The following is a 19,769-nucleotide window of genomic DNA, read 5'->3' on the forward strand; positions in this document are numbered from 1 at the left end:
ACAACGACCTAAAACATACAGCCAGAGCTACAATGGAATGGTTTAGATCAAAGCATGTTCGTATGTTAGAATAGCCCAGTCAAAGTCCAGAACTAAATCCAACTGAGAATCTGTGGCAAGACTTGAAAATTTCTGTTCACAGATGCTCTCCATCCAATCTGACAGAGCTTGAGCTATTTTGTAAAGAAGAATGTGCAAAAATGTCCCTCTGTAGATGTATAAAGCTGGCAGACATCCCCAAAAGACTTTCAGCTGTAACTGCAATATTATTAACTCAGGGGGCTGAATACAAATGCATGCCACACTTTTCACATATTTATTTGTAAAAAATGTTGAAAACCACTTATCATTTTCCTTCCACTTATCAATTATGTGCCACTTTGTGTCAGTCTATCACATAAAATCCCAATAAACTACATTTACGTTTTTTGTTACAACATGACAAAATGTGGAACATTTTAAGGGGTATGAATACTTTTTTCAAGGCACTGTATATGGTCAAACATTTTAGGACCGCAATGACAACATGATTATTGTGCAATAATTTGACTCTCCGCTCTTGCCTAAATTTGTAGGTCACGTAACATTGAATAAACTTTTCCTAGAAATTCCATAATGTTTTGCTACATTTAGTTGCATGTCCACAGAGAAATATACAGCTCACATAAATTTGTCTGTACAGTCATGCAACGTGTGAGCTAGTGTACTTGCTAGCCACAAATATAATGCAATTGAATAGAAAAGCTTAGCAAATGTTCATAACAGAATTCATTAAGCAGCCTTATACAACAGGGTCACGAGTAATGTTCTAGGTTACAGGCATTCATTGGGATACTTGAGATGTCAATATGCAGTGGGATGGACCAATTTACTTTGCTGGGTGGCTGTTTGTGTGTATTGGTGTGTAGATGGGGGGGTTAATTGTGTGGGATATGTGATACGTGGGATATGAAGCATTCATGGGTAGATTGGAGTTAGGAGAAGTGTGGGTGGTGTTTTGCTTGGATGCTGTATGTCTGTGGTTCTATGGATGGTAGGTTGGTCAATTATGTATGTGTTTGTCTGGTCATAGTGAGTGTTGTGTATTAGTGTGTTTTGATTGGATGGGTTTGAGCCGTTTGCACTAGCTGTGCGCTGTTCATTTAGATCATTATGGTAGATATGGGTTGATCTCACTTGTTTAAGGAGCTCTAATATTTCAGACATGTGAGTTGTATCCACCTGAATCCACCTAGGGTATGATCCAGTGTCTGTCAGACGTGGCCATAAGTTTTGGCACTATGGACTATATGGTCATATGTTGGCTTGATCTCTCCTTTCACACTGGAAATTATACATAGCCAAAATGTGATGAATTGAGTGAGCACACTTTTTCAATTGTAATATTGGTTTTGTTTTTGTGATTGTTAAACGATGAATTGATTCATATCTTGATGTGATTATAATGATGTTCTTTTTAAATTCAATAATATAGTTGCATATTGAGTTTCCCTGAAGAAGCAGAGGTACAGCTCTGCAAAACACGTTGGACTACTCTATGCACATGAACTCATCAATGCTTTTGCTGCAAACAAGTAGTATCGGCTTATGTTAGTCATGTGATATATGCACATCTATATGTTTGTACGATATACATTTTTTTGTTTTATACAATACAATAACTTTTAAACATAATTTTGTTTTTTGTACTCACTTCTCTTCACGTACCATGCGAGAAAGCTTATTATGTTGCATTGTTTGTATTACACCTTTTCATACTTGTTTGTCTTATGTACAACTTTATCTTTTGTAACCTTTCTCTACTTATGTTTATTATAATATGGAATATGGCTTTATGTCTTAACATTTAATAAATATAATTTGAAAAAAACATAAAAAACTAAAAACAAAAGCTATTAAAATCACTCATATATGAGCTCAATCTTTCCCAGGCTGCAACATGCCACACCACTAACTCGTTGTGTATACACTTCTGCCCATAAGTCATGATGATGTCATAGTTTGTTAAACTTGACAGCCTGAGGAAGTCCTTCTCTGACTATTTGGGCAATGGTACATCACTGTGATACAATCAAGCATTGTGGGAATGCACTCACAGAGCACACTGAGAAAGTTGCACTCCTTAGGAAATTTATCTGAATGTTTTTCCCTTAATGTCCACGCACTTTACATTTTGGAGTATTTTTTAGCACTATTTTTAGTAGAGATTTTATCACATATATTTTGCACTAAGGTTCTATTGCATTTTTTAAGGGGTGTATCATTTGAATACATTCATACTTACAGTGTATTATATATAAGTCCATGTTGAGAGATTTTACTGAACATGTGTATTTTACTAAGCTTGTGGATTACTGTACACCATACTTGTGTCAAACTGATTCTTATTTCACAGTGGAAATTTATATGTAAAGCATGCTGAACGTATGAAAGCAAACTGCCAGTATGCAGTAGTGCTAATTGTAGGGGAGATCATTCAACAAATGTTCTATAACCCTGACTGAGGGCCAGTTCACATTATATGTTGGACCGCACTGGTCAACCTTGCCCAACATAGTCCCAACACATAGACTAAGCAATCTGCCTTGAGTCCTATGTGTTCAGTTCACACCACTGTGCTAAAGCGGTGTGTTCTAAAATAAGAAAAATACATGCTGTACTTGTTTTCAGCACAACATGCTGTATTGCCATTTTGAAGTATTGAAACCTGCTTCAGTAAATAAACATGTCACTAAAATCATTTAAAAAAAGTATACATTGTGATGCGTCAATTATGATGCATCAGCACAGTGCACACCAGCGTCCACTGTCAGAAAAGTAAATGAATGAAAACACAGATAGAGTTATAGACAGTGCTTACCTGCAATACCTGACTGGGAAGTAAATGCCCTGTGAAATGCATCAAAATCTGTTTTGTTCCCACCATTGTGAGGCAAACATTCTTCAAAGGGAGGCACCATACTGCATGCACTGCTATGCTGCATGTTCCGCTGCGGATCACTGAAATGCGGAGAGCAAAATGTCTGCAGCTGGCCATAAATTCCTGCAAAGACAAAGGAGGTTGTAGGTTTTAATCACCTGTATACATGTATGTAGTTATATCTGAAGTAGTAAAAAAAAAAACTGAGATTTCTCATCAAAACTTAAAGGTTATGCATAACACAAAAATTTTTTTTTGGAGAGATTTTCTGTCAAATGAAAAAAATAAACATAGAGGGATTTTAACCCTTGCCTATTCTATCTAAAACTGAAAAAAAAGTCAACCAGTCAACCTCATCCCGCCCCACAGTTAGAAACACCTTCCAGGAAACACATTTAACCCCTTGATTGCCCCCTAGTGTTAACCCCTTCCCTGCCAGTGACAGTTACACAGTAATCAGTGCATTTTTATAGCACTGATCGCTGTATGAATGTCAATGGTCCCAATAATGTGTCAAGAGTGTCCGATCTGTCTTCCGCGATGTCGCAGTCCTGCTAAAAATCACAGATCCCCACCATTACTAGTAAAATACATTTTAAAAAATCGCAATAAGTTTATATTGATTGGTTTGCGCAAAAGTTATAGCATCTACAAAATAGGGGATAGAGTTATGGCATTTTTATTTTTTTAAATTTATTTTACTAGTAATGGTGACAATCTGTGATTTTTAGTGGGACTGCGGCATTGCGGCAGACACATTGGCCTAAACTGATGAAGAAATTAGTTTTTGTCAATTTTATAGGAGGATATCTATTATAGCAAAAAGTAAAAATTATTATATTTTTTTTCAAAATTGTTGCTCTTTTTTTGTTTATGGCACAAAAAATAAATAACGCAGAGGTGTTCAAATACCACCAAAAGAAAGCTCTATTTGTGGGAAAAAAAGACATACATTTTGTTCGGGTGCAGTGCCACACGACAAGTGCAATTGTCAGTTAAATGAACCTAGTGCCGTATGGCAAAAAATGGTCTGGTCATTAAGGGGGCAAATACTTCCGGTTCATTAGTGGTTAAAACCACTTATTTGGTGCTATCATTAACAGATGGAAGAGGAGTGGCGAATTTAAACTAAAGAAGGAACCTCTTTTCATCTTAACAATGTTGTAGATTGCCCTATGACTTTAGAATAATCCTGTTTAATGTTTAATTTTTTTCATTTTCTAATTGTTTCAATAAACTTCTCAATATACATAGTACTTCAATGGCATGGAAATGCATCCTTTTTAAATCTCACCTTATTTTCCAAAAAATCTACTTGTTTTAAAAAAAAATATTTTAATTGAAATAAAATAAAATAATTTTGTCTAATGATTTTACACAATCTACATAGAAATTACAGTTTCATCTTTTTTTTTGTTTTAACTCTTTCATGAGCAGAAGTAATTAAAGTCTTGATGTCCAGACCAAATTTATTTGACATTAACTTTAACCAATTTAACTGCCAATAAAAAATGTATTTGTAAGGACACATCAAGCTTTTACTTGGTACAATGTTTAAATATATACCATGCTCAGATTTTAATTAGTTTTTTTTTTTTTTTAACTTTATTTTTTGTTTTAGATTTTTTTTAAACACTGCACTTTCCACTGTAACAAACATAGTCAGTGACCCTGCTATAGAGATTCCTCCTCACCCTCTGTGTGGCCACTGAGACAGGAGATAGGGGAAAACTTCTCCAACAAGTGCTAGTCTCATATTCAAAATTAAGAGGTTACTAAAGTGAATTCTCGTACAATAGAATACAACTTTGGAAGTGATATAATAAGTTGTATTGTATCGTAATGTAATCTTTTGTTTCTGAGCATGTGTGGTCTTGGTCTTCCAATTTTTTTCAGACAAATACTGTACTGATTAAAGGAAAATCTTAGTTCTGGTTATGTATGGGAAACATTTTCGTGTTTGTCCCTTCAGATAATTTTGCATGAACTGTTGTGATCAGCGCTCGAAAGCTGTGTACCAGAAGGACGTTAATGATGCAATACCATATCAAAAATTTGTCTATGCACATAGAGGTTGTGCTCATAAGCACTCAAAAGTGTGGGATAGATAGCTGGAGGATGGGGAAACGTGTACCTGAAAATCCCCCAAACCTCACAGAAAGGCCTGCCTAGATAAAAATAGTAAGAGGTTGTCTTATGTAGGTATCCAGCATGGAAATCCCCATTCGGGAATATATTGGTAACAGAACCACAGGAAGTCTCTTATGCAATTCATGTATATACTTTCGTAAACGTGTGCCTTATAACATTTGTATAATTAACTCACACAAAGTGGTGTAATGTACTGTTTATTACTTTATCCAAGTGATTGCTTTGTAAAATGAATCTTATCCAAATAAAGTTGGCTTTTTCCAATTAAAAAAAAAGAAAGCTGTGTACTATCAGATTATGGTCCGATCACTTCAAAAGCTGTATTTTTTTGTCCGATCTTCTGATCGTGTGTACTAAGCTTTAAGGATTAGTATATTCCACAATTGCAAGATGCACTGGGGTGCTTTGTCTCTTCCAAAATGCATACAAACAACAAAATGCAATGTTTAACCACTTGCTTACTGGACACTTAAACCCCCCTCAGTCCCAGACCAATTTTCAGCTTTCAGCGTTGATGCACTTTGAATGACAATTGCGCGGGCATACAACACTGTACCCAAATGACATTTTTTTTTTTTTTTCCCACAAATAGAGCTTTCTTTTGGTGGTATTTAATTACAGCTCGGAGTTTTATTTTTTGCTAAACAAACAAAAAAAGATGCAAAAAAAAATAAAAATCATGTTTAATAGTTTGTTATAAAATTTTGCAAACGGGTCATTTTTCTCCTTCACTGAAGTGCGCTGATGAGGCGGCACTGATAGGCTGCACTGGTGGGCACTGATGGGCTGCATTGGTGGCCACTGATAGGCTGCATTGGTGGGCACTGATAGGCTGCACTGGTGGGCACTGATAGGCATAGTTAAGGCGGCACTAATAGGCACAGATAAGGCGGCACCAATGGGCACAGATAAGGTGGCACTGATGGGCAAAGATGGGCACAGATAAGATGGCACGGATGGGTGGCACAGATGGGTGGCACGGATGGGTGGCACGGATGGGCACTGATAGGTACCACTGATAGATGGGACTGATGGGCACTGATAGGTGGCACTGATAGGTGGCTCTGATAGGTGGCACTGCTGGGCACTGATGGGCGGCACTGCTGGGCACTGGTAGATGATACTGATGGGCACGGATATGTGGCACTGGGGTGCAGCACCTTTGTTTGCAGGGCTGGCCGTGATCGGGACTGATGTCTCGATCACGGCCGCCGGTGATCGGCTTTTTTTTTTCTCCTCGCGCTGACAGCGCGAGGAGGAATAATAGCCGATTACCGGCTCCGTTATATCACATGATGAGCTGTCATTGGCTGACAGCTGATCACGTGAAAAGGGGTCGGGATCAACCCCTTGCACGGATCGGTGATCAGGCGAGTCTCGTAGACTCGCCGATCACAGAGCGCGCCGCGCGCGCCCCTCAGGGGGCGCGCAGGCCGCTCGTGCACGGGACGACGTCAATAGACGTAGTCCCGGAAAAGGAGATACGCGCTGTAGCCGTCATTCGGCTATAGCGCGGGTCTCAAGTGGTTAATAAAGACTGCAAAGAGCAATAATACATTATGTAGCAACCTATGAGAAACTCCACACGTAAATTTCAGTTTAATTAGAACTGATCAGTGAAAGGTGATCACTGACTAGAATCTGGGCAGAAGTGTTCAACATAACTAGGAGAATCCCAGTACCCACAAAAGAATGCCTCAGAAAAGACCTAGCTGTACATGTTCAGTCACTCCTCTTCAGCATGCAAAAGCAGGTCCAAACTTAAGAATATATGCCCTCAGACCCCATCATGCAACTATAATCCTCCTGCCCTACATTACCTGCTCCCTCAGTTTAATGAAAGTAGGTGAAGTTGTTAGTTACACACAGAAATAGTGGTTTCTTCAGCTTCTCATATTGAAGAACTTAATTTTCAATTAGTCATTCAAAGGTTAAATTAAGCAAATATGAGATATGATTTTCTCTGGATGTGTCAGACAAACATATGCTTTGGATTAAGTCAGCGTTTTAGAACGAGCTGCAGGATATAAGATGGTGAGCAAGCATTCATGACTCGACTATACAGATTAAAAAGCTCATTCTAGTTGGACCAAGATGTTTATCAGCATTTCCAAGCATTACTTTATCACATTCTCACCTTTCCTCATTCGTATTTATTACTTTAAATGCAGATACAGAAACTACAGTACAAGCATTCAATTCCACAGAAATGTAAGCCCAAGCAGGAACTGGGCTCGTCAAAAACAGCAACAGCATTTTAACATCTCCGGAATCCTCTTAAAGCAAAGGTGTAGCATCGTATGAATTATTTTAAGACCAATGCCAAAATGCAAAATCAAAAAGGCATGGCCAGAATATAGGAAATGTGTATCTTAGGCTTATATGTGGTCCTAGGTATCAAACATTCTAAAAGGAAAAGTCTTCTTGCTGGTTGCTACTGGAAATGAGCAGATCCAATCTGGATCGGGCTGATCAGGAGGACCCTGGATACCACAGATAAAATCTAGTCTTTTGTGCATTCTAGGGGCCACATCTGGCCTTCCAGGTGTCCTTCCTGTGTTTCTTTACGAAGATTATGTCCCCAAGAGTGGAAAAACTGGGAACTTCATGAAGTAGCAGCTTTTGCACTACATACATCAAACATATAGTTATTTTGAATAAAAAGTGTCAGTCACAGGCCAAAATGTCCCAGTTGAAAGGGCCTGGGGACCCTACTGGAAAGGCATGTCATTTGTACCCTAATACCTCCCATGATGCCCCCTCTGGGAGGACAAAAGTCAGAAGTTTATGATACAATTTTTAAAAACCCACTAATATAAAGCAATATATCAACACTTAAGTGTGACCACAGCATTTTAAGGCAGCTGGAAAGAATTTACACTAAAATCTGTTAACTTATTACATTTTGCGCTGCCATTGCCAAATTGTAAGCAGTTTGGCATATTCTATTCTTCTAATCAGAGCAGAGCTGGATAATGTTAGGTAGCTCAGTGACACTACTGAAATTGCTAAGAGTAAAAATCAGTAGGTAAACAGATGGAACCCATGGCTTCCTTTGGTATGCAAGGAACAGAAAGCATCCACTGCACATACACTATATTACCATAAGTTTTGCTACACCTGTCCCAGTCTTAGTCCATAGTGTTCAGTATTAAGTTGGCCCTGGTTCCTCCACCCCAAACTCACTCATCCATGTCTTTATGAACCCTGCTTTGTGCACTGGTGTGCAGTCATGTTGGAACACGAAGGGCCATCCCAAAACTCTTCCCACAAAGTTGGAGCATGAAATTGTCCAAAATGTCTTGGTATGCTGATGCTTTAGGATTTCCCTTCACTGGAACTAAGGAGCCAAGCCCAACCCCTAAAAACACAACCCCACACCATAATCCCCCTCCACAAAAAGATTTGGACCAGTGCACAAAGCAAGGTCCATAAAGAGATGGATGAGGGAGTTTGGGGTGGAGGAACTTGACTGACCTGCACCTAAACACGATAGAACACCTTTGGGCTGAATTAGAGCGGAGACTGCGAGCCAGGCCTTCTCATCCATGTTGCTCTTAGGCATGGTGAAATGCTGCATGTTCAGGCACTTTTTTTCTTTTGAACAGATTTATGTTATTTAATTAAGCATTATGCGCCCAAGCAATACAAAATACCAAAAAGATGAATATATTGTTCAAAATAATACAAATTATGGTGATTTATAAATAATTGTTATCAATGATTCAAAAGCTAAATTGGTATAAAATGAATAATTGCTGTGAACAGTCTTTCCTTCACATAAAAAAATCTTTATATTGTACACAATGTATGTACTTTACTGTATATGTACACTGACATACTTTACAATTTATAGCTTGTATTAGTAGCTGAGAAAAAATTCTTGCTACTTTCTGATGACTTGTACAGTTGGCTTTTTCTCCCTCAAGGAAATCTGCAGCTGTGTAATACTTGCAGTTGATAGTGTGGTTAGTCTATCTTGGACTTGTGTCATAGTTTCCTTTAAAGTATTAACACTTAAGGATTTCTACTTGATTGCAAGAGGCGCAACCTTTCAGCAGGGAAGTACTTACGACTCCATCCTGTTCACTAAGCACATTGGCTGCTAAGAGCTCCTTTTTTTATTTTTTGCTACAGCCAATTTAAAATGAGCTGACAGGTTGCAGATAAAATGCCGCTATTGTTTGGCAACAGCTCAAGCTGAAAATTTAATAGCTGTGCTAGAGACAGCTTTCTAAAGTCTTAGCATTATTACAGGCTATGTTTGGAGTCCAGAGAGCCTAGCTGAAACATTTTCAACTAAAAAGTAATACACATAATACAGGAGCTAAGTAAAATCTACAGGACTGATATGTTTGCTTGCTGTGAACATTGTTAGAAAGCACAAAAGAATGTGCAGCTTCAAATGGCATCTTTTAAAACATACAGTATTAAATGTTCTGAATAATAGATGTAGAACATTATCTGTGCTTTTTAAAATTATTTTGCTTATCAAGCTAGAAAGAATAAATAATCACTATTTTGTATTTTAAAAACTACCCATAAGGGCATTATACAATTAAGATGATCAAACATAACATTTTATAGAGCTCAGTTCATGACACAAGTTGAGAAGGGTAGTACTGGCAGTCCCCGGGTTAAAAACAAGATGTAGGTTTGTTGATTAACAGACCTACACTACCTACCTGAACGTCCAAAACCACCTCCACCCTTTTCATTTTTATTTTTTTTAGGGGCAGAGATAGGGGAATGGGCCTGCTTCCAGGTTTCTCCTCTTTTCTTTTTCCTCCTTTTTTATTGTTGGTAACTCAGATGGCCCAGGAGAATCAAGAGTATATGCGTAGATGTATTTAAGTGTGTGTTATAGGATACATCCATTCATGTACCTAATATATTTCTTATGTATTTGTGTGTGTACCTTGAAAATGTTTTGTATTTTTATGAATGATTTGCAAATTGTTTTGCAAAGTATGTTAGTTTTTTTTAAATGTGTAAAAATTTAACAAAAACGAATTAAAACAAAACCTCCTCCACCCAAATGTCTTGAGACAGCCTGGCACATACTGGGGGTGCTTGGGTGGTTGCTTCTTCAGAATAATTTCTCTGAGGTCTTGACTGCCTGTGCAGCTTATGATTTGATGTTACACAGGTAATGTTTCTTTTGCTGTCTATGCCCCTGGTCAGAAGATTTCACTTCACTTTCTGTCCCTGTGACAATTGGGTTTTGAACATTTTGAGTTGTTATGGAAGCAAGGATTGGTGAGAAATCTTCAGTGGAGACACCTTTTTCCCATGATAACTCTTAGCCCTTGTACACACGGTCGGACATACCGACAACCAAATCTGTCGGATTTTGTCAGACGGATTTTTTCCGAAACTGGTGTTGCATACACATGGTCGGACAAAGTTGTCGGAAAATGCGATCGTTCAGAACGTGATGACATTATTTAGTTAGGACGGGACTACGTTCAGGCTAGTAGCCAATAGCTTTGGTCTAGGAATTTGATCTGAGCATGCGTGGCACTTTGTCCGATCGGAATTCTCTACAAACGATCAGACAAAGTCTGATCTGATCATGTTGTCGGAGACCAGCTCTAAAACTTTGTCGGTTGGATATTCCGACGGAAACAGTCCGATGGAGCCCACACACGGTCGGATTATCCGACAACATGGTCTGATCGGACATTTTACGTCGGAACGTCCGACCGCGTGTACAAGGGCTTACAGGAGTGAATTTCCCTTCCTAGGGGTAGATTTCCTTTCACTTTCTGTTGTCTCCCTCCCTTTGTAAGTATGTAAGTCAGATGTTTGTAACTTGGGGACTGCCTGTAGAACGTTTTTCCCTTTCAAATGGAGCAGTATAGACACTTCTGGGTAAGGTTAGAATGTTCTTGACACTAATCAGTTAAAAAAAAACAAAAAAACAATGATCTCATTAAAAGGCCCTGGGTCAATGCCAGCACTTGAGTAGGCAACAGAAAAAAACTTAGGGATGCTTCACTGGTAAACTGATGACTTTTTGGTTTTATTATAATCTTTTTCATTGTGGGGGATGGGGAGTTTTGATTAGATGTACCTTGATGTAATAAAAATGAAAAGGCAAAATTAAAACATATACAGCTGGAAAAAATACAGGAAACCTTTTTTTTTAAGTTTCTAAACTCCTATTTTATGCTAACAGATTACAGGTTTCGTGGCTAAAAATGGAACAGACTAAAAAAGGAAAACTCATTCAAGATCCTCCCCATGTGTGGTAAATGCTGTATACAGATGTTAGCTACCTGGCAGTTTATAAAATAAATAATGTGTCTCACTACCAATTCATACCATAAATTCATTGAGTATAATAAAGTACATAGAGGTTAGGACTGTAGTAGCACTGTAGTAGCACTGCGTCTTGGCTGAGCTATCAGCATGGAATCCGCTCTTTTCATATATTTGTGTGGGCTCCTCTGAATGCTCTGGCACCTTGCCACAATGCAAAAACATACTGGCTGTGGTAAGGGACAAGGAAGGGATCTGGTTGGCCATTGGGCTAAGATGGATTCTGATTGGCCAATGGGTTGCTAAGCCTTGTTTAACACCTGACTGACAGGGGAGTATAATCCTGGAGAGTGGGCAGGGTTGCTGTGGGCCTGCTATCAGAGCATGTCCCCATTCATGTGTTTGAGCTCAGGGAAAGAGTGAAAAAGTGTCTTCCTATAGTGTTAGGACCTACCGGCTGTGTGTGTCTGAGTCAGAGAAGCCTGGGCTGCGTGTTTGCTGCAAGCATACCAGAACCACAGCTAGAGAGAGGTGCTGAAAGCTATTGGCTCCAGTGACCAAAGGGAAGAGAGCCACGTGCGGTTGTGAGTAGTGTTACTATTCCTGAATCCTGCTGTTCCAGTATTCTTTTGATTCATCATTCTGTGGTTCCAGTGTTTCAGTTGTTTTAGAAGGGTTCCAATGTTCCAGTTGTTCCAGAGTGTAAAAACAGGGTTCCTCAAAAAGTGGGACTTTAAAGGACCATGAACACTCAAAGGAATGGACATTTTACATAAAATAATACAAATTATTACAGAGAGTAAATAACATGGTACAACACTAATAAAACTAAAATGAATGATGTAAGAAAGCAGTCCAAAGATAGATAAATGGAAAAGGCCCAAATCAACTGTCGGCAAGACAGTACACCGTACACCAACCTTTTATACACTACCTAAACACCCTCACGTTCTGAGCATTCCAAACTATATATGGGACACTATCCATCTCCTTCAAAACATTGATAGCCTGCAGGTTCCAAGTGATGCGATCCTTGCAGCCATCGATGATGCAGCCCTATATAGCTCCATTCCAAATGATAAGGGCATGGCCTGTATCCGACTAGTTCTATCAGAAAAAAAGTCGGTTTGATCGTAAATTTAGTGATTTCATTATTGACGCACTAGGTTTTGTCCTATGTCATAATTATTTCACCTTTAACGATTCCCACTTCCTCCAGGTGCAAGGCGTAGCGATGGGGACTTGTTTTACCCCATCCTACGACAATCTGTACCTGGGGAGTGGGAACGTATAATTAGTACCCCAGATGATTTGGCCTCACTTTTCAACCATGTGACCACATGGTTTTGTTTTATCTACGGTATTTTCCTGGTCTGGAATGGCTCAGATGAGCTGCTACATACTTTTGTACAGCATCTCAATATCAATACCTTTAATCTCAGTTGTACCATGTCCTGTGATCCAGCCAAAATTGAGTTTTTGGATGTACATAGTTACAAAGACAAGGAGGGTCTGCTGTCAAGCAGTCTCTAGCATAAACCCACTGCAGGATATGGCATATTACATGCCACTAGCTTTCATCCTAAAAGCCTGGTCAATTCAATTTCTTTTGGGCAGTATCTCTGCATTACACTAAATTGCTCAAATTATATCACATTCAAAGAAGAAGCAGATAAACTTGAAGTGAGACTGCAATCCCGGGGGTATTCTAATTAATGCCTTAAGCAAGATTTTAAAAAAGCTACTACCAAAAATAGGCAAGAATTATTATACAAAACTAAAATGCATCAATCTGATACAATTATTTAAGAATCATTACCCGTTTTTCCAACCAGCAGGAACGTTTTAAACAAATCATTAACAAATACTGGCACATCCTAACACTTGACCCTATAGCTGGATCTTGTGTACCTGAACGTCCAGCTATTAGATTAAGTTCACCCAGGCCTTAGAGGTGGTGACTGGAAACAAGACACTTTTGCAGTGGGAACAGTGCTGGATTTTTAGACTCAACGCTACTACTTTTCCTGGCCTTAACGAGATGATCTCCTACAAGCCTTTCTTGGAGGGATTTGTCTTGGGGTGCCCAGAGAACGAATAAATAGTTATATTGGCATTTTTTCCCTCCAACCTGTCCATCAATCTGTTGGTCTTTGCAACAATACTACTGCTGTCATATTTGCTATATATGTCACGGATGTTTGAATCTAACTGAATGAATTGTATTAATTGAATAATGGTATAGTTTGAGATTGAATTACTATATTGAATATGGCACAGACTGTAAATATTGTATGTACAGGGTCATATACTGATCTCATGTGTCAAAAAACTAAAAAAAACATTTGGTTTGCACATAAAATCTCCCTCCTCCCTTCTCTTTTCCTTTTCTCTTCTTTTTTCTTGTATCTTTCAATCCAGGAATCCACCGCTGGGATTGTAGCTGTTTTGCTACAGCCCAATAATTTTGATTTATTAAGTACAGTCTATTCCTGAGTGCAGTTGTATCATGTTCCAAGCTTTCCAGTGCTCACTAATCATGTCCCTCTCTTCTCCCCCATATTGTGTTTACTTGCTCTCCCATCTGACACACCACGATGGCTTGTTTGGGCTATGGTGCCTGGATTACCATGTGCCTCTGAGCCTTGGATGCATCAGTGGGCGGGCGACACAGCATGCTGCATCCTCACGTGACCGGCTGCGGCGTTTGCTCACGATCATGTCATTTGCGGTGATTTTCTGAGATGGCATCGTCTGCGGGTGGTGCTGCAGCTTAGCGTCACCATGACTATAAACATCTGTGTTGGTGGCCTGGCATGGTGCGCCACTGACTCAGGGGGGCCACCCATGGAGCGTCATAGAGGAAATACCACAGGTGAAGTGCATTCCCCACACCCCCCTCTCATCATGGCCACTATAAAAACCTGGCAGCTCAGCATGATTTCTGCTTCACTCTAGAGACACAGGGCATAGCGGCACCTGTGACACCCTCTATGTATGATTCAGGGCCTGCATCTCTCGATACCTTCTTGCAATGATGGGGTAATTTCCCCTGTGTAATAGTAATGGTGGGATACATTTCCCTGCACTATATAAATGCATATTACATTTGATCTTTTACTCTTAGGTTTATTGCTGGTTATTCAGCCAGATCCCTTATATTGGAGACACCAACCTTTAAGTATGGGATGTCTTTATGGTTCAATCTATGGCAGAGCCTCATTTCAACACTAGTGGCCACTGCTAGGTGATGCGGGTCTGTGAAAGAACTTTTGCATCGCAAGATTCAATCCACAAACTTAAAGCAATAGGTATGTGTATTTACATACATATGGTCGACTCTAGTGAGCATCCATTCATTTTATTCATTAGTCTATGACACTACTCCCCTGTTTTCATTTTATATTCAGATCCATGTTGGTTTATCCTCTGTGACTGCTCCAGTCCCCCTTGTGAGATGCAGTTCTCATATGTGGGAGGGTTCCACATTGGCATGATTTTTTTTCCATCTTGCTTTGGCTTGCTTGACATCATTTGGGTGTCTCTGTTCCCCTCTTCTGTGTTGAGTTTATGATTTCCATTATTTGAAACACGAAACACATGAGGTCAGTACTGAATGAATGAGTGAATGACTTGTATAGCGCTACCTATGCGAACTGAATCGCCTCAGGGCACTTTATTCCCACCGGTGTCCGTCTGCAGCAGTACTGATACCAACATGTATGTTTTTTGCTCTATTTTTATACACAATAGTCAAGATGATTAATTAAAAAATATGTGATATTCTGTAATTATGTTTATATTAATATTGTGGATTGTATTTATCTGGAAGTCCTCAGCCCATTCCCTTTCCCTGACCCCTACCTCACTTGAAACACATTGGATTTCATCTGTCTCCCCGACAGTTGGTTTAGGCCTCTTCCATTTGTCTGTCCTTGGACTGCTTTCTTACATCATGTGTTTTATTTTTACACGTTTTATATCATATTATTTACTCTCTGCAATAAATTTGTATTATTTTATATAAAATTTCTATTCCTTTGAGTGTTCATGGTCCTTTAAAGTCCCACTTTTTGAGGAACCCTTTTTTACATATTGTATTGGGGATGTGGCCCTGAACCTGTCTTCTCCCAATTAGTTAGCCAAATACCTTTTGTTCAGTTGTTCCAGAGGGTTCCAGCTGTTCCAATTCTCATGCAGTTCCAGTGTTGGAGAGTCAAGAGACTGCTGCATCAGAAATCTGGAGCTACTGAAAGGAGACTTCAGTCATTGTTGTCCATCAACTATCATGGAGACCTGTTGGCCATCTAAGTCATCTTGCAAACTCTTTGAACAGAGTGCTTCACCACAATGAAAAGTCTCCAACTCTGTCAGGACTGCAGTTTATACCTCAATGGCCAGTGGCTAGGGAAGGCATCTTTTACAGATAAGCTAATTTCCATAAGTAATAGGACCATCTCATATATATTCAGTTGAAAATGCAATTTGCCTATGCCAGTATTTGATATTGTGAGAATCTATCTGTGTTGCAACCGTATTGCTTTGCTTAGCCAAACCTTCCTTACAGGACATATTCCAATAAAAAAAAAAACATCCACCCCCTGCCAAGACTTTCAGGGCAGGCCCAAGGACCTGCTACCCTACTCATCACACGTGCAAAACAGTGTACATAACATAAGAATACAAAAAGTGACAAAGGGGAATAAATAAAAAGAAAGTGGGAGAGCATTAAGATAAAAAGCCTTCTGTGTGTGGCAGCCTCCCCAGCACCCCCTAATACTTACCTGAGCCCCATCTCTGTCCAGCGATGTCTAGGAATGTCTCGGCCATCTGAGACTCTCCCTCCTGATTGGCTGAGACACAGCAGCAATGGCACCATTGGCTTCCATGGCTGTCAATTAAGGTCAGTTAGTCAATCAGTAAAGAGGGGGTGGGGCTGAACGGCAACTCCATGTCTGAATGGACACACAAAGCTGTAGCTCGGCTCAGGTGCCCCCATAGCAAGCTGCTTGCTGTGGGGCACTTGACGGAAGGGAGTGGCCAGGAGCAGCAAAGAGGGAACCAAAAAGAGGAGGATCCAGGCTGCCCTGTACAAAACCAACTGCACAGAGGAGGTAAGTATAACATGGTTGTTATTTGTTTTTAACGAAACAAGACTTTACAATCACTTTAAGGAGTATCACCCAGGATTCTCTAAACAGCAGTTTCAGAGCCAAAGTAAGAACTCTGCTCCTCTGCTCCTCCCATAGCTCACTACGGGTTCCTTACCATGATGAGAACTTTACTGAACAATGGTAAGGTGTGGGTGGCAGAAGAGAGACCTTGGAGATGAGGCTGCTAATTACAAAATATAGTTATCTGCTAGCTATGACAGTATATGCAGATATCTATAGGTGCCAATAATGTTTGCTGGCATGCTTTAAGTACCAGTTTATTTAACTGCCTTGCATAGTAACGTTTATTTGCATCAAATGTAGATTTACAGGCAGATATTGCAAATGATCATCACAAGTGAAGATGTAATAAATACTATATTCAGTTGCAAAAAAAGAAGATGGAAGGTATGACAATATAAGAAAGGTCATTGCTAGTACTGACTAAAGCCTCAGAAATTCCACAGGACTGTTATAGTCAGAGGGGCCCTAAGGAGACATAGTGAAAAAGGAATACAGTAATAGTGGTTAGAGAAAACATGTCTGTGTGATGACAGCAGAAGTGTGAGCTCATACTGTACAAATAAAACTGTATACACTGTTAAACTATTTTTTTTTTGTAGGAGAAAGTGAATAAGAAAGTGATTGAGTTAGAATTTGAGAAATGAGTGCTATTCATAAGCTTACAGTGGTTGTAACTTGTAAAGCTTTTATTTTTTACATTAACCACTTGACAACTGGGCACTTAAACCCCCCTCCTGCCCAGACCAATTTTTAGCTTTCGGTGCTCTCACACTTTGAATGACAATTACTCAGTCATGTAATACTGTACCCAAATGCATTTTTGTCGTTTTTTCTCACAAATAGAGCTTTCTTTTAGTAGTATTTGATCACCTCTGGGATTTTTATTTTTTGCGTTATAAATGAAAAAAGACCGAAAATTTTGAAAAAAAACGCATATTTCTTTGTTTCTGTGACAAAATTATGCAAATTATAAATTTTTCTTCATAAATTTTGGCCACAATTTATACTGCTACATATCTTTGGTAAAAATAACCCAAATGAGTGGATATTATTTGGTCTTTGTGAAAGTTAGAGAGTCTACAAGCTGTGGTGCGAATCGCACAAAATTGATCACATTTGATGTACTGGTGGCCCATCTCACTTCTTGTGACCCGAACAAGCCAGGAAAGTACAAATACCCCCCAAGTGACCCCTTTTTTGAAAGTAGACATTCCAAAGTATTTAGTACGAGGCATGGTGAGCTTTTTGATGTTGTAATTTTTTCCCACAATTCTTTGCAAAATGAAGATTTTTTTATTTTATTTATTTTTCCACAAAATTGTCATTGTAATAGGTTATTTCTCTCACGTGGCATGTGTATACCACAAATAATGCCCCAAAATACATTCTGCTACTCCTCCTGAGTATTACGATACCACGTGTGTGGGACTTTTCCACAGCCTAGCCACTTAGAGAGGCCCAACATGCAGGGAGCACCATCAGGTGTTCTAGGAGCACCAGGAAAATGACATGTGACACTGATATGGCACTGATGACAGATGGCACTGATACGTGGCACTGATTACACATGACACTGATGTGGCACTGATGACAAATGCCACTAATACGTGGCACTGGTGACACGTGACACTGATGACAGATGGCACTAATATGTGGCACTGATGACAGATGGCACTTATACGTGGCACTGATGATACGTGGCACTAATACGTGGCACTGATCACACATGCCACTAATACGTGGCACTGATCACACATGCCACTAATACGTGGCACTGATGACACGTGACACTGATGACAGATGGCACTGATACCTGGCATTGATGACACGTGACACTGATAACGGATGGCACATGCCAATGACAGGTAGCACTAATACATGGCACTGGTGACAGATGGGACTAATATGTGGCACTGATGACGTGTGACACTGATATGGCACTGATGACAGGTGGCACTATGTGACACTGATAACACGTGGCACTGACGTGGCACTGAAGACAGATGGCACTATGTGGCACTGATGACACGTGGCACTGATGTGGCACTGATCACAGATGGCACTTATACGTGGCACTTATGACAGATGGCACTTATATGTGGCACTGGGAACAGATGGCACTGACAGGTGGCACTGAGGACAGATGACACTGATGACAGGTGGCACTGGGGGCAGATGGCACTGACAGGTGGCAGTGGGGACAGATGGCAGTGGGGGCAGTGGGGACAGGTGGCAGTGGGGACAGATGGGCACTTTATTTTCATTTTTTATTTTTTATTTTTTCCCACTATCCGCTGCATCTCTGACTAAGCAGTTCATCTTTCCCTCCTCACATGCTGTCTCTGTCCAGGGACGCCCTCCCGGCAATTGGCATCCGAGCTGTAGCCGTCTTTCGGCTATAGCGTGGGTGCGAAGTGGTTAAAAAAATAAACGTTATACTTACCTGCTCTGTACAGTGGTATGGCACAGTGCAAACCCTTACCTCCTCTTTTGGAATCCCCTGCTGGTGCTCTTGGTTCCTCCATTTCTCCAAGTGCCCTCCAAGTTCACTTGTGCACGCCACTCCCGAGCTGGGCTGTGTGCATACATAGACACACTGTGCGGCTCAGCCACCCCCCCCCCCACTACCTCTTCATAGGATTTGACTGACAGCAGCAGGAGTCTATAGCTCCCAATGCACTCAAAGAATGCAGGAAGAGAGGATCAGTGCTGCTGCTCATGGGACAGTGATGGGTCAAGAGAAAACTTAGTTAAGTATTAAGGAGGTTGGGGGGAGGGTATAGGCATTGGAAAAAGTTTTACCTTAATGAGGAAAATGCCTTAAGCTAAAAAAAAAAAAAAAAAAAACACTTGCCATATGAAACACTTTAGATCAATATATACAGAAAAAAAGGGATCAACCCTCCCCACCTAAGTGCACAAATAATGAAATAAGCACCTAGCCCCAATTAACACAAACAACCACAAATACATAAATCAGGGTAATCTATGCTCATCAATCATCTTAAAAAAAAATGAATGCAATACACACAACCAAAACATCATGACTTAAAATATAATAAATACAATTTTTACATCTATAATGTATATAATGACACTGTATAATATAAATATATTGTGGGCAGCTTAGTTTTTATACAGTATTATGTTTCAAAACATAAAATAAATCATTATTCACACAGTCATACTAAGACATATTAATAAAAACAGATGAATCTAGGCACATATGGCTTAAATTAGTATTATTTCCTGCATTT

General features: G+C 39.7%; 1 protein-coding gene across 1 annotated transcript in view; it reads right to left on the bottom strand.

Moving 5' to 3' along the window:
• GLIS3 (GLIS family zinc finger 3) overlaps window positions 1–19,769 on the bottom strand; it is a 535,482-nt gene that overhangs the window by 19,957 nt on the left and 495,756 nt on the right. Inside the window, exon 10 of the mRNA XM_077475027.1 lies at window positions 2,861–3,043. Coding sequence (XP_077331153.1) covers window positions 2,861–3,043 — 183 coding nt within the window. The remainder of the gene's footprint in view (window positions 1–2,860; window positions 3,044–19,769) is intronic.

This window comes from Lithobates pipiens, unplaced genomic scaffold (genome assembly GCF_037356315.1).
Source record: "Lithobates pipiens isolate NorthernLeopardFrog02 unplaced genomic scaffold, aLitPip1_a1.2 Scaffold_13, whole genome shotgun sequence".
NCBI classification, from domain to species: Eukaryota; Metazoa; Chordata; class Amphibia; order Anura; family Ranidae; genus Lithobates; species Lithobates pipiens.